The sequence below is a fragment of the Salvelinus fontinalis genome, chromosome 37 (genome assembly GCF_029448725.1).
Source record: "Salvelinus fontinalis isolate EN_2023a chromosome 37, ASM2944872v1, whole genome shotgun sequence".
NCBI classification, from domain to species: Eukaryota; Metazoa; Chordata; class Actinopteri; order Salmoniformes; family Salmonidae; genus Salvelinus; species Salvelinus fontinalis.
In genome coordinates, this window is record NC_074701.1 from 9,276,945 (window position 1) to 9,298,879 (window position 21,935).

General features: G+C 40.8%; 1 protein-coding gene across 1 annotated transcript in view; it reads right to left on the reverse strand.

Annotated features, from left to right (window-relative positions):
- LOC129836081 (tyrosine-protein phosphatase non-receptor type 13-like) overlaps positions 1–13,450 on the reverse strand; it is a 101,012-nt gene extending 87,562 nt beyond the window's left edge. Inside the window, exons 1-5 of the mRNA XM_055901853.1 lie at positions 13,327–13,450; positions 12,901–13,064; positions 12,139–12,204; positions 11,685–11,915; positions 11,569–11,644 (exon numbers count right to left, since the gene is read on the reverse strand). Of these exons, the coding sequence (XP_055757828.1) occupies positions 11,569–11,644; positions 11,685–11,915; positions 12,139–12,204; positions 12,901–13,064; positions 13,327–13,450 (661 nt within the window). The remainder of the gene's footprint in view (positions 1–11,568; positions 11,645–11,684; positions 11,916–12,138; positions 12,205–12,900; positions 13,065–13,326) is intronic.
- Between the last annotated feature and the right edge of the window lie 8,485 nt (positions 13,451–21,935).

Here is a 21,935-nt window from a genome sequence, read left to right on the forward strand (position 1 = left end):
GAGACATGCCTGCCCATTAGGCTACGCAGCGCCTTGGACTTGTTTACATAAGACAACACGTCACTGATGTTATGTTGAAAGAACACTTGGCCCCGAAGCCCTTTGTGGAGTGGCCACTTGTTTGATAGTGATCACTCGAGTCTTTCACTGTTTTGGGTAAAATGCGAATTGATACAATCCGCACTTGCATCCCAAGTGACACTTGTCATTATTCCAAAATTGACAACCCATTCGCAAGCATCTTGTGTCCCGCCGCGACCTGTTGTGTAAGATGATTCACTATGAAACACTGCCAGACAGAACCACACTCCGGTAGTAGATAGTGAGAAAGTTGTAAAAACAAAACGTCACTGAAAGCACATACGTCGCCACTCGCCAGTGACTTGATAAGCTTATTTAGCTAACGTGGTCTGCCTGCTCAATGTGCCTGCTAGCTCCTAGCTACCTTAACTGACAAATACAGAGATGGAACTGATGGGTTCTGACTTCTAAACTTGAAAACAGGAAATATCCTTATTCATGTCACTGAGGGAGAGAGGGGAATGTAGAATGTTGACATTCTGTCAGAACACGTTATTGTTAGAGGTATCCTATTGTATCCTATGGAAAGGAGAAGGGCCACAGTCTGGGTGCTACACCAGAAGTGAATGGTTATCTGTAGGAGGAATGCATATGGTGGAGGCAATTAAGGTTGGATATAAGCCAGGGGCTTGGAATGTTATTGAGTAAGGGTAAGGCAATCACATGGTTGCGGTCACTGATAAGGGTGGAGAGCTGTGGATTAGTGAGGAATGAGGGCCCAGGTCAGGTCACATTAAGGGAGAAGGTATACTTTACTACCCAGATCACTGTACTTCCTGCCTAGCAATAAAGATGTAATGTTTAGAGGGAAGGAGGCAACTTCACCTAAATTGGGGTATGTATACACTTGGGCTGGTGGGAACATGTCTTTGTCTGTTGAGCTGTCTGATGCATTGGGTGAATAAACTTGTTTCGAGCTTTAATAATCGATTGTGAGTTTTTACTCGTTTAATTTAGAACCTAACAGTTGGCGCTGCGAGCAGGGTTCACCACGATTTACAGTCAAACTAGATATTCAGAATCAGTGAAACAGGAGCCGACACCAAAAACAAGGTAGGCACAGTTCCTATACCTGTTATCACTCATTCTGACATCTTGGGGAGATGAGTCGTAGGCTGAACCAATTATAGGATACGGACCTAGAAAGCCTGAGCTTATTCAGTAGTCCTATTGTATTACGACCGATCGCAGCTTTATGGTAAGTCCCGGGAAGGGAAGCCCGAGCAGGCTGGTACCTGCAGAGGGTAAGTCCTAGAGCAGGGGTGTCAAACTCATTCCACGGAGGGCCTTGTGTCTGCAGGTTTTTGGTCTTTCCTTTCAATAAAGCCCTAGACAACCAGGTGTGGGGAGTTCCTAACTAATTAGTGATGTTAATTCATCAATCAAGTACAAGGGTGGAGCGAAAACCCGCAGACACTCGGCCCTCCATGGAATGAGTTTGACACCTGTGTCCTAGAGGGTGAATCCAGAGTGGGTTTGGTTCCCTACTATACCTGTAAAGGGGGGTAAAAGTCCCAGCCGCGGTGGCCGTAAGGCCATAGAGTGTGTGTGTATATGGATAAATTGTTATGCTTGTGTACTAGTACATCAGGTTGTAAAGAAGTTGTCCATGGAGAAGGACAACAGGAGGGAATGTGGATGGTGATAAGGTTGTCTATAAATTCTGGAGGAAAGCCACAAAAAAATATATTTGCCTCACTTGAGTGGGTTGAGTCACTGACGTGATCTTCCTGTCTGGGTTGGCGCACCCCCCTTTGGGTTGTGCCGTGGCGGAGATCTTTGTGGGCTATACTCGGCCTTGTCTCAGGATGGTAAGTTGGTGGTTGAAGATATCCCTCTAGTGGTGTGAGGGCTGTGCTTTGGCAAAGTGGGTGGGGTCATATCCTGCCTGTTTGGCCGTGTCCGGGGGTATCGTTGGATGGGGCCACAGTGTCTCCCGACCCCTCCTCTCTCAGCCTCCAGTATTTATGCTTTAGTAGTTTGTGTCAGTGGGCTAGGGTCAGTTTGTTATATCTGGAGTATTTCTCCTGTCATATCTGGTGTCCTGTGTGAATTTAAGTATGCTCTCTCTAATTATTTTTCTCTCGGAGGACCATGCCTCAGGACTACCTGGCCTGATGACTCCTTGCTGTCCCCAGTCCACCTGGCCGTGCTGCTGCTCCAGTTTCAAACTGCCTGCAGCTATGGAACCCTGACCTGTTCATCGGACATGCTACCTGTCCCAGACCTGCTGTTTTCAACTCTCTAGAGACAGCAGGAGCGGTAGAGATACTCACAATGATCGGCTATGAAAAGCAAACTGACATATACTCCTGAGGTGCTGACCTGTTGCACCCTCGACATCCACTATGATTATTATTATTTGACCCTGCTGGTCATCTATAAACATTTGAACATCTTGGCCATGTTCTGTTATAATCTCCACCCGGCACAGCCAAAAGAGGACCTGCCACCCCTCATAGCCTGGTTTCTTACTTGGTTCTGGGGAGTTTTCTAGGGAGTTTTTCCTAGCCACCGTGCTTCTACACTTGCATTGCTTGCTGTTCTGGGTTTCTGTACAGCACTGAGATATCAGCTGATGTAAGAAGGGCTTTACAAATAAATTTGATATTCAAACGTTGTGTGAACATGAGTTGTGTGCATTAACAGTAGAGAGGTTGGTTTTTGCCCTATTGGTGCAGGGAACTGGGAAAGATTATGTGGAAATAGGAAGACAACTGAATCATTTTGGTAATGTGTGTTGTCAACAACAGTGATTTTTGAGGCGTAGCATTGGAATAAGACATTAGGTCACCCGTATTCTCCAGGAGTAAATTGGCAGAAGCTTCAGTATTGTTTCTAATACAAGATATCAGGTCCAGTGATCAAATTATTAGGTACCGATACCGTAACTACTGTCCGGGAAGTGGATATCACTACCTGAAAAATAGTTCAAATTGGCGTGTATTAGAGGGGTGAGGAGATCAAAACACCCTGGACACCAGAAAGGCGTTGGTAAAATAACTACTGAAATGGTGACCGACGGCCCCGATTCTCCTTGTAAAGGAGAAGAAGAAGAAAAGTTGAATAAAGTCATAGAGGCGCTGAAAGAGGTCCACAAGCATTCCACCAAATCATCTCGACAATGGGAAAATTTTTGCAAAATGGATAAAATTGGTCAGCCATTCCCTGCTGACGGAAAATTCCAATTTAATAAAGAATTCAGAGATGCAATTGTGACAATAACATAAAAGAAAAGCAAAAGCTCAATACAGCAGTGTTTTGATGTCAGCATTCTATCAACAAAAAAGACAAACCGATAAACCCAAAATTCGTTGATAGAATGTGTACATCTATTTTGATGGTAGGCTTGAAACCTGTTATCAAAACGGCAGTTGCGGGGGTTGTGGACCAACATTTTCATTGGGATGAAATAGAGCACAATGCTTTGAGAGTGAAATCGACTTCCGATTACTTTGCAGCTGTATGATGGGTCAATGCCGCTACAGTGAAAGTCACTAACAGTGGTTTTAATGGCCCAAGACAAAGAAACAGGGATGAAAGAGCAAATCATCAAAGCCCTGTTAGATGTGGGGCCATTGGGCAGATAAATGGTAATGGAGCCTACTGCACCCGCTGCATTCGGAGAGAATGCCGTGATGTAAGCGCTTGCATCTTTGAAAAAACCCCAGCAGCAAACACTCTTGAGAGGAGCGGGGCAGGACACTCTCACATAGCGTTGCATGGCCTCGGTTCGATCGATAGTGGTTCATATAGATGACCGTTTCTATGTGAAGGGAGACGTAGGAGGCCACGTCTCACTCAACTTTCTAATAGATGCCTGGGATCAAATATCACTGATTCCTTACGATGAGAAATGGTTGCCTACATTTAGGACAGTGAAAAGTGTTACATTTAGCAAGGTAACAGGGGTAGCATCAAGAGGGATACGTCTGCTACCTGTATTTAAACATAGGCCCAGTAACAATATCCAGATAATTTTACATGGCGATGTAAGTGGAGCCGATTTTGGGGTTGTAGAATCTATGCGAAATGCCAGGGGAATGGATTCTAAAACGTTGAAAATTACCAGGCCAAACACTCCTTGCAAACTCAGAAAACCTTGGGGGGGTTTAATCTTGTGAGACATTTTATATAGTCTTATTATTTACATTTTATGTTGTCTTATTCTGAAATAGATTTATAGAATTGATGGAAGGGATGAGGGGTCACGAGAAATTAGATTGGAGTTAATATGGTGAGTAAGTGTTAGTGGAGTTTTAATTAAATTAAGCAATTCTGTCAAGCGACAGCATTGTGGTTGCCAAACCAAAAATGTACTTATAACATTTTTGTTCATGAACATGATGGGCATTGAGGTGCATTGGATACGGAAAATCATGGGGAAAAGAGAGACCAGTCATATACGTTAGACTTGGTGGCAAGATAAATGCCTAAGGGTAGTACATGCTAAATAAAGGATTCATAAATGTTTACGTGGATTAAAATCAACGATTAATGATTGGAGGGAGGACAGTGGACTTATCATTATCATGTTTTGTTTGTAATTAAAACTGTTGGTTTGCTGATTTAAGATTAGCATAGTGAATACTTACGAAATGTGCACTTTCTCTTCCAGGAGAGGATGGGGTGTCATTACCTCTCTCTGGAATGTTTCCCAAGACTGTTGTGTTCGGAGAGCAGTTAATGAAATTCTGCAGTTTGATAAGTATAAGGTATCTGGATACGGCCGTAAAAGGGAGCTCCCAGATAAGTAAAACCTGGCCATTTATGTGTTTTTGCTCAACGGTTTACCACACACACCAGCACGCACACACAACTCACCGGTTATGAATATGTGTTAGTGGTGTCAATACCGTATTTGATTTATTGTGTGTTGGGTCTGTTTAATTTGGTTTTAAACTGGGTATGCCGATTTTATGGAAATGTTTGAAATGTTGTTAAATGGTTTCTGAAGTACAGGGAAAGAAAGGGAAAGAAAATACTTAATGGTGTTGAAGGACCTTTGTCTTGACTTTCTGGTGAGGCCTGATCAACCTCACTAGAAAGGATTGCGACGTTAACTGAGATTTAAGTATAATATGAACGAGGGACACCTGTCTCTAGTCTATTTTACCATTACCTTATGGGATACAATTATTTCCTTATGGAGTTATCAAGAGTTCTAATTGGATGTGTTATTCTAATTAGTTTATTTTTGATTTAATAGTGTTGTTTGTTTTTTAATCATGATGTGAGTCATGTGTTTAAAGGGGAAATGACCAGTTCCCTGGGGCCCTGGCCTTGGTAAATATGCAAAGGGGACTTAAAAGGAAAATATATGTGGATAATGGTTGACAGCTACTCCAAATGGATTGAGGGTTTCCCCACCTTGGGTGATATGTGTACTGTTTTTGTTCTTGTTTTTGTGTTTGTTTCGATACAAATCTCACCAGATTGGGTTTGCTGTATTGTTAGCGCTCTAACTCCCAGACCTGGTAACTCTGTGGTGAGGCGCTATAGGTGTATGATACGGGAGTATAAGCCAATTTGAAACATGGTTTCAGCAGTATGTTGTTATGCTCTTTGACATTTGTCTGAGAGATTTTGGTATTAAGAATATTGGGAATGTAATAAATTGTCATATGGTGAATAGATGGTCTGGATTTCCAGAATCAGAAATGTCTTAAACTGTTGTTTTGCTCTGTCCTGTCTCGAGTAATGCAAAGGTGAACACAGATGGTGTCTTGATGCATGGAAGGGATCATTTGACCAAGAACATGATGGTGGTGGCTCAGGTGAGAGGCTTGGGAAAGTGTGATTATTTCCCAGATATTGAAATCAGGACATTATCATGGGCTATCAACTGTGACAGGCATGAGTTACATATGTGCCGTTGGGAAGATGAACTGTAACGCTCTCTGAAGAAGAAAATGAAGATACGGCAGAAGATGAGTGCTGGGAAGATGTGGGGGGGGGGGTCAACTGTACCCGTACATTGATTTAGGGTTGCCCTAAACTGTTTATTTGGGGTATCAGGTTGATTTTTGAGGTCTACACACTGGGAAATTCATGGTAATATAGGTAAAAAAAATGCATTGAGATACAGATCTGTCATTAACATGCCACCTGCGACAGTAAAACGGGGACAAATAAGAGCCGTATTGAGAACATTTAATACCGGTAAAATATGGTCCCGTTTGTAAATGTACACTCTAACCGTGAAAATGTGTTCCGAGTTGAGGGGCTTGAATTTGAGTGATAGACTCAACGTAAAGCACTAAGGACTGTCATTTCTAAATTTTGTTTGGATAATTCAAACGTTTTAATTATGATTCGGAAAGGAGAAAAAGAGAGAGAGCTGCTCCAATGCTGTGAGGAGAGCACAACGTGAGGGGGGTGCACTGCTCAAATGTATTGGGTCTAGGGAGGGGTTTTCTCCCTAGAAACCTTTATATTTTAGTGTCCTCCGAGAACCCACTAGATGATAGCTTGCGTTTCGTTTTACCGTGTCATCAGAATCCTAACGTTAAAGCGCATTAATACATGGATAAAGGATTGCTGGATGATACAGTACAATTAATTACATTCAAAACTCATAGTCTGTGTCTTGCGTTAACACCTGAGGATGAGGATGAAGGAGACTGGCATGGAGACTAGCATCCCCAATCTCATTCGCATCAAGGGTGGTGTGAAATTATTAAACATGCATTTTCTCTCTTCCCTGTTCAAGTCAATATGTTTTCTAAGTGTCGTGGAACATAAGTGTATCATTGTTCCAGAGGAGGGATCGGTGGAAATTGACTAATTGATTTGAGAATGTTTTAGTATGTTTATAACTATAGAAGTGGATTAGTGGTAGTGACTAACGTCTTATGGGTTAGATGGAATGTAATGTGACTGGGGCTGAGATCTGTGTGGCTAATAGATTAAGGAAGTGGTAATAGAGTCTCTGGGGAATGATACCACTCATGTATGTTTATTGTTACAGGGGATTGCTCGTAGGAGAGGGAGTACAGCTAATTGTGCACAATATAGGGACTACTATGAAGTTAAATTGAACGTCACACATACCCAGATCATGGCGAGTGGCAGAGATAGTGTCCACTCTCAGTGATGGGTTTGTCAAAGTAGGCACAACGTTTGAAAGAATAGCCACAGATCCCTGTAGAAAGGAGGCCACGTCACCGGAAGGGAAGTCTGCTGTAATAATAGCATCACATCTACTGCAGAGAGTGATTAACCAACATGTGACTCAGAGTGTTGTTATGTTGGATACTCTTTCAACGCCACTAATCTCTCCCCCATTTCTAACAGACAGAAAACACTTGACATATCTCCCAGAAGATGGGGAATAATCGTCTGTGAGATTTTACTCGGTTCATTTAAAACCTAACAGGGACAATACCAGTATCGCAAAACATTTCTGCTAAAATGTTATGTGCTATAGCTTGGAAAATGAATAAATGCAACTCTGGATGACAGCATAATGATACGGCTGTTTTCCTAACAAAGTTAAATCCGCTTTGTGTTTTGTTTCCTAGCCACGATACTTACGAGTATCGTAATACTGGTATTGTCCTGGCCTTACTAGCTAGTGAATTTGGGCACTGATAAACAGCGTGTAGCTTGTGCTTTATTTACGGTAGCAAAGATTCTTTTAACTAACCCAAACTAGACCACAGCATGTTGTTTGCAATGGGAGCAAATTAATCAAACAAGCAAGGAGGAGGGCAGAGCCAAGCACGAGCTAGGGAGAACCTATTGGCACTTTCTAGCATATTTTTTTTCATATTTCCATTAGGTAACGCCTATTCTGCATTAACTAAAACATTTCTTTACTTTGGCAAAGGGTAAAGTCTACAAACTTGGTACACTCTGTAACTGATTCTAGTTTTGGGAACAGAAAACTGTATTGGGATCAAATGTTTCATAGATGAGAGAATTTGCAGAATATCGGCCAGAATCCATCTCGCTCCGTCTTCTCCCAATGCCGGGCACTGGGCTTCCTCTCATCACCATATTTGGTGGTGAGTGGAAATGCCAACCGGATGCATCAGATTTATACATCCGGTGAAACATCTGGCTCATTTTTCCATCTATGATGATAGTTTGACAGCTTGCTGATGAAGTAGTAGACATGTTCTCAGAAATCATTCCTGAGCTCAGCAGCAGCTGACTCGACTGTCTGCAGTGCATGGACTAGTTTTCATGCACATTTTTTAAACTTGCGCTATACTGCACAAAACACCTTAATTAAATGTAAAATTGCGGACTATGATCTTCTCTACAAATACTTCGAAATAGATTTTGAGGGCAAAATGTTGCTACCGTGACTCGAGGGACAAAGAACAAATAAGCAGCAATGAATGGGGTTCACAGCTTGACAGAAAGGACAAGAACAGTTGGATAACAAAGCAAGTACTATCATGTAGGAACTATCTTCCTTTATGTGCAATCAATGACAGCATTACCACGTTTATCTCTCAATACCACAAGGATGGCGCACGTGCAGTTTAGTCTAGTGCTGTAGGTTGGTTATCTTTGAATGCAGCAGGTAATCATTCAGTTAATAGTTTCCTTGTTTTTCAAAACCAAATTTAGTGTGGTTCATCGACGTCCATGATAACAATGACGAGTTACAAGTTGATAGGCCAATGTGGAGTGGATTTACAGTGGTTTAAATGGATACGTACCATCAGATTTTTGTTAAGACATGTTTCATGGGCCAACATATTTTAGCATATGTGCTAATATGCATCTACTGGTATAGTGTGGCCATCTTGGATTGCATCAATGTTACTTTCTCAAACTCATTAGGGACTATTGTGATGAGTCAAAATAACACATTTGGAGTGAATCGGACTTGTAGTCTATGAGAAGATGTGTTATGATTATTTTAAGCAATAGCGTTACATAGTCAATAAAGTGAATTGTTAATCATTTCCTTGTTTTTAAAGATATCGATGCCAAACTTAATGTCATTGATGACCCAGAAAAGTTGCAAGTTGATAGGCTTTTGTGAAGTGGATTTACAAAGGATTTAAATGGACATGTAAAATCCTATTTCCTGATCAGTAACTCGGCCATCTCTTATGCAATCCCTTAGTTTTTCTCAAACTAAGTTAAAACATTTACCATGGGTCTACATACCGAAGTGTTTTTTGGACTTGTGGTTCACAAGAATATGTTTTTGAAAGGTTTATGAAAGGTGTACCTTATGGGTCCTTTAAAAACCTTTAAAACCTTTATAAACATTTGAACAATTCAAGTCTCTAGGTCAAACGGGTGACGGATATGAGGTTTAAGTGAGACTGCTGATAACAGCACCCCCTTTAGGCCATTGGTGCCATTCCTTTGGGCCAAGTTACTCATGCATCTAGTTTGTGTGCCAAATTCGGAAAAAAAAGTTACCAATTATTTGACCATGTTCAGGAAAGAAGAAATAATAATTCAGAAAAGAACAATGGGTGAAAAGAATCACACAGATAATAATTGATGTAATGATAGGCTTCCCTGTGCAGTTGTTTTCTGAGTGCCTTAGCGAAAAAAGTTAGCACAGATTAGTTCAATCCAAAGCCTACATGTAAAGAATATTAAAGAATGCATCAGTGATTTGAATTTCTTGCAACTTTCTGAAGACGTAACTATATGGGAATGCCTGCGTCTAACTGGCTACACAAAGTGGTAGTTATGCTGAAACAGTCATTTCTAAAGGCTTTCCCATAAAATGTTCCAAATTAAATGTTAATTGCAAAGTAGGCTTAACTGGCAGAATGATAGGATATCATGATGATTTGTATCAATCGGTTGGTATTTAGTTTTGCAAACTGCAATTGTGCATGCAGTACAGAAACACAGCCAGACAAACACCAGTCTCTTGACATGCTCAAATGATGCTCAATTCTCTTCCCCAAACCTCAAACGCGGTCTCCTGGTGTGGTTTAAGCATTGTTGAGGATTTAGAAGATCCAATTTTGTTGTTTTCCTATTACAAAAGTCTGAATAATAGTGAAAATCTGAGAAAACAACTGGGGGAAATCCGAAAACCTGGAAAAACGATATATTTCTTAATGTGTGTTTCATTATGGCGAATACATGTATTGGCTGGTAAGAATTCTGAGTGGCTCGTATACTTTTTTCATCTACCTGCTACAGTGGCTGGTGGACCAAAAAGTATATTTTTATGCACTGTTCATAAACCATGTCGTGGGTCGTTCCAAAACCCCTCACAGCTATTTGTTTACACATTGTTCAGTCATGTTACATCATTAGCTAGCTAGCTAACAACCTGGTTACTTTACCAGTATATCTAAATATTTGTAAAAAAAAGTTGGGGGGGGGGCAGAAAGAAAGGAAAAGGGATACCTTATTTAGAAAATCAATGATCATATCGATGAATGAATGACTGATCTAATGCATGATAGGCTTCACGGCCATCACTCACAAACGTGATGCTCTTAAAGAAACAGTGTAGCACTTTCAATGTAATGCATCTCAAAGGTAGTGCTTTTACACAATGTAGAAACCTATTATTCCACAAATGACTCATTTCAATGACAGATTTTTGTATCAACATTTTAGCTTTTTATAAATAAATACAAATGTTTTACAGGGTAAAATATGACTTTCTAGAGCACAACATGTGCTTAAAAAATGCTATATCTCAGTCAATGTAAAAATATATTGACTGTATCTTCTTGTGCTCCAAGATTTTATGTTGAGCTCCTTTAAGTCGGTCACACCAATGTTACCATAGATTTTTATTTTTTTATTTAGAGCCCTGGTTGCTGGATCAATATTAGCAGAACATAAAGGCAATGTTTTCATAATTAATTCCATTATCTTTAAAGTGAGTTTTTAGAACATCATGTCATAAGTCTTGCGGGAATGTTCCATGCATGTTGTTTCGGGTGACGTCTCCAGGAACATTAGCAGAACATTCCTGTCATGTTTTCTCAGAACCAATTGAATTGAATCCAGATCTATTTGCTGAAGCATGTTTCTGGGAATGTTTTTTACATCATCATGTCATAACGTAACGCTATAACTTTACGAGACCATTGAAGTAATATTCCCTGCTTGTTGTTATGGGTGTTTCCAATAACATATCCATCAACATTAGCAGAACTTTCTTGCAATGTTTCCTCAGAACCACTTCTATTGCTCCCATATTATGTTGTGGCAGAACATTACCGGAACATTGTGTTATTACATTCCATGGCATCCTAATAAGATTCTTAGGGCAACGTTCTGTGGCAGTTTTTTACAAATGTTGTGAACAACATTAGTAAATGTTACGAGAACATTCCAAGGATATTTAATTTCAAACATTTCTTCCAAAAAATATTGGGTGATCAAAGCATTCTTTGAATGCTGGGACGTTATTTATACTAATTAATTTTTTTTCATACTAACTACAACTTAAGGGGAATGTTGCCTAATGTCCTGGGAATGTTCCTGGTTTGCTGTGAGGGATATAGAGGCCGTTTTAGATACTGTCCTTACCGTGAAGCCTCTCTCTGATCATCTGACTCCTCCCACTCAGCGGGGCAAAGGGCTCTGGCACAGAGCCATGGTCCACCTGAGAGAAAAGCATTCCACGGGTAAAATTGCAGCATTACACAGACAGACACCACCACACGCTGACACCCCGCCACCCCACACACACTCACAGCTTTGTGAAAGACATCCTCCACCAGTTGTCCTATGACTCTGTTGGGCGGAGGCAGGAGAGAGGCTTTGTGCTGAGACTCACAGGATTCCAAGATGCTGTTCAGATTGACCCTGCGGTGGGCCAGGTCCTCGCACATGCTCAGTAGCAGGCTGTTAAGGTGGTCACTCAACTGGACCGGCTGGGAGAGACAAGAATAAAGATGAAAGACAAGGTATCAATATCTCTCCAGGTATCAATATCAACGGAGGGAAAAAGAAGTGTGATGGGGTGCCCGGAATCACCGAAGGACTGAACATGCTTGAGAGAAAGTCTTGAGAGAACGAGTTGTTGTTCAACAAGTTTTATCTTTCTCAATTTTGAAGTCAATTAATGTTGAGGGTCACAGTAATGTATGGACCCACCTGATTCTGAGGTAGATGATAATCGACAGACCAGTAGAGAGTCATACCAAGTGAATACACCAGCATCTGGTAGAAGACAGAGAGATTAGAGTATGGCACTCAATATGAGTCAGACATTAAATCCTTCTGGGGAAAAAACCTGCATGCCAAAACAATTCACATTAACACCGCAGATGGTGTATCCTTGTGTATTGTGTTTTGGTTTATACAGGCAAAGCACTGTCTACACAAGTGCAGCACTTACGATAATGTATTTCCTCTCTAGCACCACTGGATGGCGATATGTGTGTGTTATCTTTGCTTCAAGTTACTTGAGGCTCATTGCTGTGTTAGTGCTGCCATCTACTGCATCAGGAGAACCCCCCCCCCCCCCCCCCCCCCTCACACACACACACACACACACACACACAGCATGTTAGTGCTGCCCCCTTGTGTATTAGCGTCAGTGCAGGGACTTAGCTTACTGCAGCAGTGTTAATGCTTTTAGTTAGTGGTGCTGGCCCAAGGCCATGTGAGAGATGGATTACATCATAAATCCTCTCTCTGTCTGTAGTGAACCAAGATAATCCACACTTACACCGCTCAAAAGCAGAACTGCTACTAATGTCAACATCAGAAACCACATTGCGATAGAGGCAAATCTAATGTCAGGTTTACATTTACACCTGATCTATATAGATCGGATTTGGTGAGGGTAAGGTGACCTTAAGGACTTTAAGTATAATTGGAGCTGGGGCTTGGGCACAATGTGTGTATGCTAACCTTCTCTATAGCAGGTTTGGTCGAGGAGGCACGGCCTTGCAGCATCTCTGGCGCAGTGAAGGCGCATGCCTCATCTGATAGGGTGCAGTTCTTAAACGCCAGTGTTCCAGTGGCCGAGAGCAGCAGGGAGGTGGGGCTTATGATGCAACACATACTGTTATGTCCTGAAAAGTGAACAGAAATACATACTGTGGAAATGACATGTAATACCTGATAAATGTCTCTAAATAAATCATGTTTCTCCACAAATCCATATCCCCTTAGTATAATGTTAGCATGTAATATTAAGAAGTAGTGTGTATAGTATATTGAGTTACTACATTAGCATTAGTCGTTTTTAAAGAACAGTACTGTAGTGTGTGCCCTGGAGTAGTATTTAGTATTCGTCAGTGGCAGTGAGTAAGTACATCAGTAGTATTACCGTACCTTTGTATGCGACGTCGACCAGGGACTCTGCAGTGCCCAGGAGGAGGGACCACACCTCGTCCTCCAGAAGAGGGCCTCCTCGACACTCCAACACTTCCGCTAGCGTCACAAACGTGCTGCTCATCCTGCACACACATACACACCGGGAGACAGACACATCAATCAAACAAACAATCAATCTGTCACACTATACACACAACTGAGCAGGTGATCAACTAGGGATCCGGTTTTGAAAACTAATGTCATTAAGACTGATTTAATTTGCACTGCTCAACATGTTTATTCATCTCTGGCCTCGTGTCTGTTTACTGCATATCCTCCATACACCATTAACATTTTAGCCATTACAGTTAGTCTCCTGAGTTTCCACAGTTCCTCCAGTAAGTTTAACAATTAGGGTTCCCTCTATCTGTGGTGATTTTGTCACTGAGGTCTGATGGTGCGAAAGTAAACAAACAAGCCAATAGCAGTGATTCAGTACCACTGAAGCAGACTTCCGAAGTTTAGCAGCACAGGACAGTGAATAGCAACTGTTTGAGGTGCAGCCACCCCATTGAGATAATAAATAAATCCAGGGATGGAGATAAAACAAGGAAGTCCGAACCAGGATATTCAAGATCATTTTTTGGTTTTACCATTGTAAATAACAGGAAAGAATTTGCAACTAAACAAAAATAGTCCTCTCCATTTGTTTCTTCGAAATCTCAGCCACACTCTCTCCTCTGAGCCTTTTACTGTACGGACTGTCCCTGAGCAAATACTCAGAAACAGAGCCCGCTCATCCTAGTGCCAGCTCATCCAAACAGTATTTCCAGTACTCTAGTGTTTAGTGAAGTGTGATTGGATTTCATCAGTTAGATGTTGAGATCTGTGACAGATCATCCTCTCAGTGGCCCGCAATCAGTTTGTCTGGGCATAATGAGCTTTCCTTGAGCCACACAGATCAGATGGACTGGACTCTAAACGACTATAATATGTAGCTTAAAGTTATGTTTGTACTTGTATTTATTTTTGCAACAAAGATGGTGACGAAACTAATACACATTTACAATATGTCTATATCTAAAAAAATACATACAGCCAAATTATTGATTGATTTACTGTATACAGCACCAGTCAAAAGTTTGGACACACCTACTCATTGCAGGGTTTTTCTTTATTTGTAATATTTTCTACATTTTAGAATAATAGTGAAGACATCAAAACTATGAAATAACACATATGGAATCATGTAGTAACCCAAAAAGTTTTAAACAAATGAAAATATATTTTATATTTAAGATTCTTCAAAGTAGCCACCTTTTGCCTTGATGGCAGCTTTGCACACTATTGGCATTCTCTCAACCAGCTTCACCTGGAATGCTTTTGTTGGAAAGCACTTGTTGGCTGAAAAGCACTTGTTGGCTGCTTTTCCTTCACTTTGCGGTCCAACTCATCCCAAACCATCTCAATTGAAGTCGGGTGATTGTGGTGGCCAAGTCATCTGATGCAGCACTCCATCACTCTCCTTCTTTGTATGCCAATCACACAAATTATTGGCATGCAGATTCAGTTTCACTGGTAAAACATGAAGAATTATCATTCATGATTGACAGTGATGATGGTCTATTTTGAAATTAGGTTTGCCTAACTTGGTGTTTGAGGGTATCATTGTTGAGTGTTCCCTGCAGGGTACCATCACAAATATGTGATTGGAACAATAGCAACAGAATGTATGATGAAACAAACACGTCTAAAACAGCATTGTTGTCTGAAAAGCATCTAAACAATGTTTTGTACTGATAGTAAATCATATAGTATTTCCAACTTTATTTCTTAATTTGACCTTTTCTTGTAAAAGATTATCCAAGCATCAAACAGAACACATCCACAACAAAACTCATTCAATAAACTCATTCAAACATGTCCAAAGTTATTTGTAAGGAAAACAACAATGAAGGCAATGCGGACACCAGATAGGAAATGTGCAAGGGGGAAAAAGTTAGTGCAAGACCTGCTCTGACTAGAGATGTGCAAATGTCTGCATACTTGATCAAATCATATCAAAAGTAATTGGTCACATGTGCCGAATACAACCTTACAGTGAAATGCTTACTTGTGAGCCCCTAATCAACAATTCAATAAAAAAAAGATGGATAAGAAGAAGAAATAAAAGTAACAAGTAATTAAAGAGCAGCAGTAAAATAACAATAGTGAGACTATATACAGGGGGGTACCGGTACAGGATCAATGTGGGGGGGCACCAGTTGAGGTAATATGTACATATAGGTCGAGTTATTAAAGTGACTATGCATAGATGATAACAGAGAGTAGCAGCAGTGTAAAAGAGAGGGGGGGGGGGGGACAATACAAATAGTCTGGGTAGCCATTTGATTAGCTGTTCAGGAGTCTTATGGCTTTGGGGTAGAAGCTTTTTAGAAGCCTCTTGGACCTAGACTTGGTGCTCCGGTATCGCTTGCTGTGCGGTAGCAGAGAAAACAGTCTATGACTTGGGTGGCTGGAGTCTTCCTCTGATACCGCCTATTATAGAGGTCCTGGATGGCAGGGAGCTTGGCCCCAGTGTTGTACGGGGCCGTTCGCACTACCCTCTGTAGTGCCTTGCAGTCTGAGGCCGAGCAGGTGCCATACCAGGCAGTGATGCAACAGGTCAGGATGCTCTTGATGGTGCAGCTGTAGAACCTTTTGAGGATCTGAGTACCCATGCCAAATCTTTTCAGTCTCCTGAGGGTGAGTAGGTTTTGTCGTGCCCTCTTCACGGCTGTCTTGGTGTACTTGGACCATGTTAGTTTGTTGGTGATGTGGACACCAAGGAACTTGATTGCACACGCTGCGCCTTGGTCCACTCTCTCTCAGCAAGACGATTGTGACAACAATTGCATTTTTTCAATGGCATTTTCAATGCACAGAGATACCATGACGAGATCCTGAGGCCCATTGTTGTGCCATTCATCCGCCACAATCACCTCATGTTTCAGCATGATAATGCACGGCTCACTGTCACAAGGATCTGTATACAATTCATGGAAGCTGAAAATAACCTGCATAATCACCAGACATGTCATCCATTGAGCATGTTTGGGATGCTCTGGATCAACGTGAACAACAGCATGTTCCAGTTCCCAACAATATCCAGCAACTTCGCAAAGCCATTGAAGAGTGGGACAACATTCCACAGGCCACAATCAACAGACTGATCAACTCTATGTGAAGGAGATGTGTCGCGCTGCATCAGGCAGATGGTGGTCACACCAGATACTGACTGGTTTTCTGATCCACGCCCCTAAATAGTTTACGGTATCTGTGACAAACAGATGCATATCTGTATTCACAGTCATGTGAAAACCATAGATTAGGGCCTCATGAATTTATTTCAATTGACTGATTTCCTTATATGAACTGTAACTCAGTAAAATCTTTGAAATTGTTGCAGGTTGCGTTTATATATTTGTTCAGTGTAGGGAATACAGTGAAAGACTGGCAGGAAAAGTAGGAGGAGAGGATATGATAGAATAGTAGTGTGTCAGATTAAAACTCACCGTGCACTGGTGGATATACAGTGCCTTAGGAAAGTATTTTTTCTAAGGCACTGTATTATTCTAAAATTGATTAAATCATTTTTCCCTTATCAGTTTACACACAGTACCACATAATAAGAAAGCAAAAATACCCTTAACTCAGTACTTTGTTGAAACACCTTTGGCAGCGATTACAGCATTGAGTCTTCTTGGGTATGTCATGACTCTCCTATGAGGATCCGAAAAATCGGGTTACAGTGGGTCAGCTCTACAGTGCCCTCTCTCTCCTGCAGAGGGGGAGTGGGATGAAGTAAATAACTGGATCGTAAATACCTTGCAGAAACTCTGTCTTTGGGCTCTGCAGTATTGAATATGGAATGTCTGAGTGTTATAACAGAGAGACACTTGGCCAAAACTTTAACATCAAAAGGTTGGACATTGAAAGAATATTTCTAAAGTAAATAATGTGGGAAATGGTTGGTGGGGCTCTTAACTTCTTGCGACTATAGGGGGTGCTGTTTCGCATTAGCATAATTTGCTCTACAGATTAAACTGCCTAGTACTCAATTCTTGCTCGTACAATATGCATATTATTATTATTATTGGATAGAAAACACTCTCTAGTTTCTATAGCCGTTTGATTTATGTCTCTGAGTGGAACAGAACTCCTTCTACAGCACTTTTCATGACAGGGAGTCAGATTTCAGACATCTTGGCCCCTGATCCCAGGTCCGTTTAAAGGTCCGTGTAAATGCTATGGAGAAACAGACACTTCTTACGTCTTCCCCTGGATGTCAGTACGTGATGACGCTTTTAATGGAGTTGATTGCGCAATCATGGCCTCTATAAATCACCAAATACCGGAAGTAACTTCCTTTGGCTGCCTGCGCCTGACGCACGAAGGACATCGGACTCGCCTCCTTCCAACCTGTTGTTTAGCCAGTAATATTTCTCCGGTCATGTTTTTACTCGTTATATGTGTTAACAACATCATAAGGTAGTTAATTTGAACCGTTTTATAGCAATTTATATCCGTTTAGTGCGATTTTGAGGCATTGCTTTGTTGTGCACTTTGAAGCGCCGGGCACGTTTCGGGGTCCCGGTCGAACGTTAGTGGGCATTTCGACAGACAAGAGGACATCTTTCGACCAAAAGAAGATTAGACCCAAGAAAGGATACATTGCCCAAGATTCTGATGGAAGATCACCTCATAGTAAGAAATATTTAAGATGATAAATCGTGTTTCTGTCGAAAAATGTGAAACGCTTATGCCGCCATTTTGTTAGGTGTAGCTTCGCTTGGCGCAACCTGATTTGAAAAGTCAGGATAATTTTAAAAATGTAATTCAGCGATTGTATTAAGAATTAAATTGTCTATCAATCGCTGTCCAAGCTGTATTTTTTAGTCAAGTTTATGAGTATTTATGTATAAGACTAGATCACTGTCTAATATGGCGCACGACATTTTCTGACCAGCTGGGCAACTTTTCTCATTGTCTAACCAAGATTTTGGTGGTTAAATATGCACATTTTCGAACAAACTCTATATGTATGTTGTAATATGATGTTACAGGAGTGTCATCTGAAGAATTCTGAGAAGGTTAGTGAAAAAATTAATACATTTTGGCGATGATTACGTTATCGCTCTCTTTGGCTAGAATCAATGCTCTGGTAACGTTTGCACATGTGGTATGCTAATATAACGATTTATTGTGTTTTCGCTGTAAGACACTTAGAAAATCTGAAATATTGTCTGGATTCACAGGATCTGTGTCTTTCAATTAGTGTACGCTGTGTATTTTTACGAAATGTTTTATGATTAGTAATTAGGTAATACACCTTGCTCTGTATTTTTTCTAGTCGAGTTGTGATGGTGGGTGCAATTGTAAACTATGATTTATACCTGAAATATGCACATTTTTCTAACAAAACCTATCCTATACCATAAATGTATGTTATCAGACTGTCATCTGATGAGGTTTTTTCTTGGTTAGTGGCTATCAATATCTTTATTTGGCCGAATTGGTGATAGCTACTGGTGTTGAGAAAAAATGGTGGACAAAGAAAAATGGTTTCTTTTGCTAACGTGGTTAGCTAATAGATTTACATATTTTGTCTTCCCTGTAAAACATTTAAAAAATCTGAAATGGTGGCTTTATTCACAAGATCTGTATCTTTCATTAGGTGTCTTGGACTTGTGATTTAATGATATTTAGATGCTACTATTTAATTGTGACGCTATGCTAGCGATGCTACTCAGTGTGGGGGGGGGGGGGGGGGTGCTCCCGGACCCGGGGTAGAGACCCGTGAAAGGTTAACAATAATCATGTCAAATAAATTGTTGTTTTGTGATATCATTAAGGACAGAGTAAACAAATAACGGTAACTCTACAAATGTATACGTCTCAGTTATCAGATTTACGTCTTCATTTTGTGTTACTTATATGATTAAATATGAAACTATTTGTGAGAAGATGAAATGTGATTTTAGCCTTCTAAATGAGAATTGTTTTTTTAGGTAAAGTTTTACCAATTCAGTAACAACATGCCCCTGTGAGCACAAACATTATACCAAAAGGTGGGAAAGCCCCTTTTTCCCCAGAGTGTTTAAAGGACTCCTAAAGAATTAACATACTAGACCAGACAACATGCGGATCATCCACATGTTGAAATGGTTGGAATCTCTAAAGACCAGTATACGTGCAGCACGAGCTGAATACATTGTGAAATGGTTTAAAGGATACAATAGCAGAAATTGACAAGACCCTCTGAAACTCTCTCTCTCGAAGAAGAAGAAGAAGACTACACAGGAAAATTCAGTCTGCAGCTGTTTATGCACTGTTAGCCTAGGAAACGCGGCAGAAGATGAGACAAAGAACAATTTCCTCTCACCACTATAGGTATCTCTTGGGTTTCTATTCTAAACAAACAGAGTGAAGGACAAGGCTCGCTGAACACCGCGTGGTACACCTCTTGAAGATCCATTGTAACAGACACTCTGAGACCAAGAAGCTACGACAACAAAGGACACGATCACCTCTGGACATTGGACAACCAGAGACTTACACAACCAGAGACTTTCTGTCGACTGACTCCCCAGAAAATGGACTGGGCGATTTCAACAGAAAGAGACGACAAAGACATACAAGCATAAATACAGTGGGGAGGTCAAGTATTTGATACACTGTCGATTTTGCAGGTTTTCCTACTTACAAAGCATGTAAAGGTCTGTAATTTTTATCATAGGTACACTTCAACTGTGAGAGATGTTGAACTGGAAAAATCCAGAAAATCACATTGTATGATTTTTAAGTAATTAATTTGCATTTTATTGAGGTCCTGGAGCAGGTTTTCATCATGGATCTCTCTGTACTTTGCTCCATTTATCTTTGCCTCGATCCTGACTAGTCTCCCAGTCTCTGCCGCTGATAAACATCCCCACAGCATGATGCTGCCACCACCATGATTCACCGTAGGGATGGTGCCAGGTTTCCTCCAGACGTGACGCTTGGCATTCAGACCAAAGAGTTCAATCTTGGTTTCATCAGACCAGAGAATCTAGTTTCTCATGGTTTGAGAGTCTTTAGGTGCCTTTTGGCAAACTCCAAACTTCCCCAATTGCTCAGTTTTGCCGGGAAGCCAGCTCCAGGAAGAGCCTTCTTGGTTCCAAACGTTTTCACTTTAAGAATGATGGAGGCCACTGTGTTCTTGGGACCTTCAATGCTGCAGAAATTTGTTGGAACCCTTCCCCAGATCTGTGCCTCGACACAATCCTGTCTCGGGGCTCTACGGACAATTCCTTGGACCTCATGGCTTGGTTTTTGCTCTGACATGCATTGTCAACTGTGGGACTTTAAATAGACAGGTTTGTGCCTTTCCAAAGCATGTCCAATCAATTTAATTTAACACAGGTGGACTCCAAGTTGTAAAAACATCTCAAGGGTGATAAACGGAAACAGGATGCACCTGAGCTCAATTTCGAGTCTCATAGCAAAGGGTGTTAATGCTTATTTTAATAAAGGCATTTCTGTTTTATTTTTTGTAAATGTAATGTCTTCATCAGAAGAGGAGGAGCAGGGATTGAACCAAAATGCAGCGGAGTTTGTAGACATTATTTATTAAAGAAAAAACACGAACTCGACTAATACACTAACAAAACAAATAAACGGTGTAGACAGACCTAGACGACGAACTTACATAAAACATGAAGAACGCACGAATAGAGAAAATAGGCTACACAAAATGAACGATGAACAAACAAACCGAAAACAGTCCCGTGTGGCGCAACGACATACACAAACACAGGAGACAATCACCCACAACGAACACTGTGAAAACACCTACCTAAATATGACTCTTAATTAGAGGAACGCCAAACACCTGCCTCTAATTAAGAGCCATACCAGGCAACCCATAAACCAACATAGAAACAGAAAACATAGAATGCCCACCCAAACTCACGTCCTGACCAACTAACACATATAACAAACTAACAGAAATAGGTCAGGAACGTGACAGTAAATGTGAAAAATGTCTAAAAACCTGTTTTTGCTTCATCATTATGGGGTATTGTGTGTAGATTGCAGAGGATTAGAATTTTTTTAATATATTTTAGATTAAGGCTGTAACGTAACAAAATGTGGAAAAAGTCAAGGGGTTTGAATGTTTTCCGAAGGCACTGTACATGCCAACAATCTCACATATCATGAAAAACAATGACATAAAGTAATGGAGAGATGACCCATGCTCTTCTCACTGTAGTAGAGTGACACTGACTGTACCTCATGTGCATAACAAAGACATGCTTTGAATTATATTTTCAATTAGTGTGTCAGAAATTAGGAGGAATATCAAATCACAGTCAGACTCAGAAATGTACTTTCATGCGTACTTTCAACACTTTAGGGTGAGTATCTGGATAACCTACAAAGGCACATACTGGAAGTAAGTATTAGTGACGGGAAGTTTGGCCCTTTCCACTGACTCAGATCTTCTCGACTCGTTCAGTCAAAAGAACAAATCTTTCGATTTATTTTGTTCGTTCGAGTTAGTAATGTCCAGGACCGCCTCTGAACAATGAACTGAAAACTCGAAA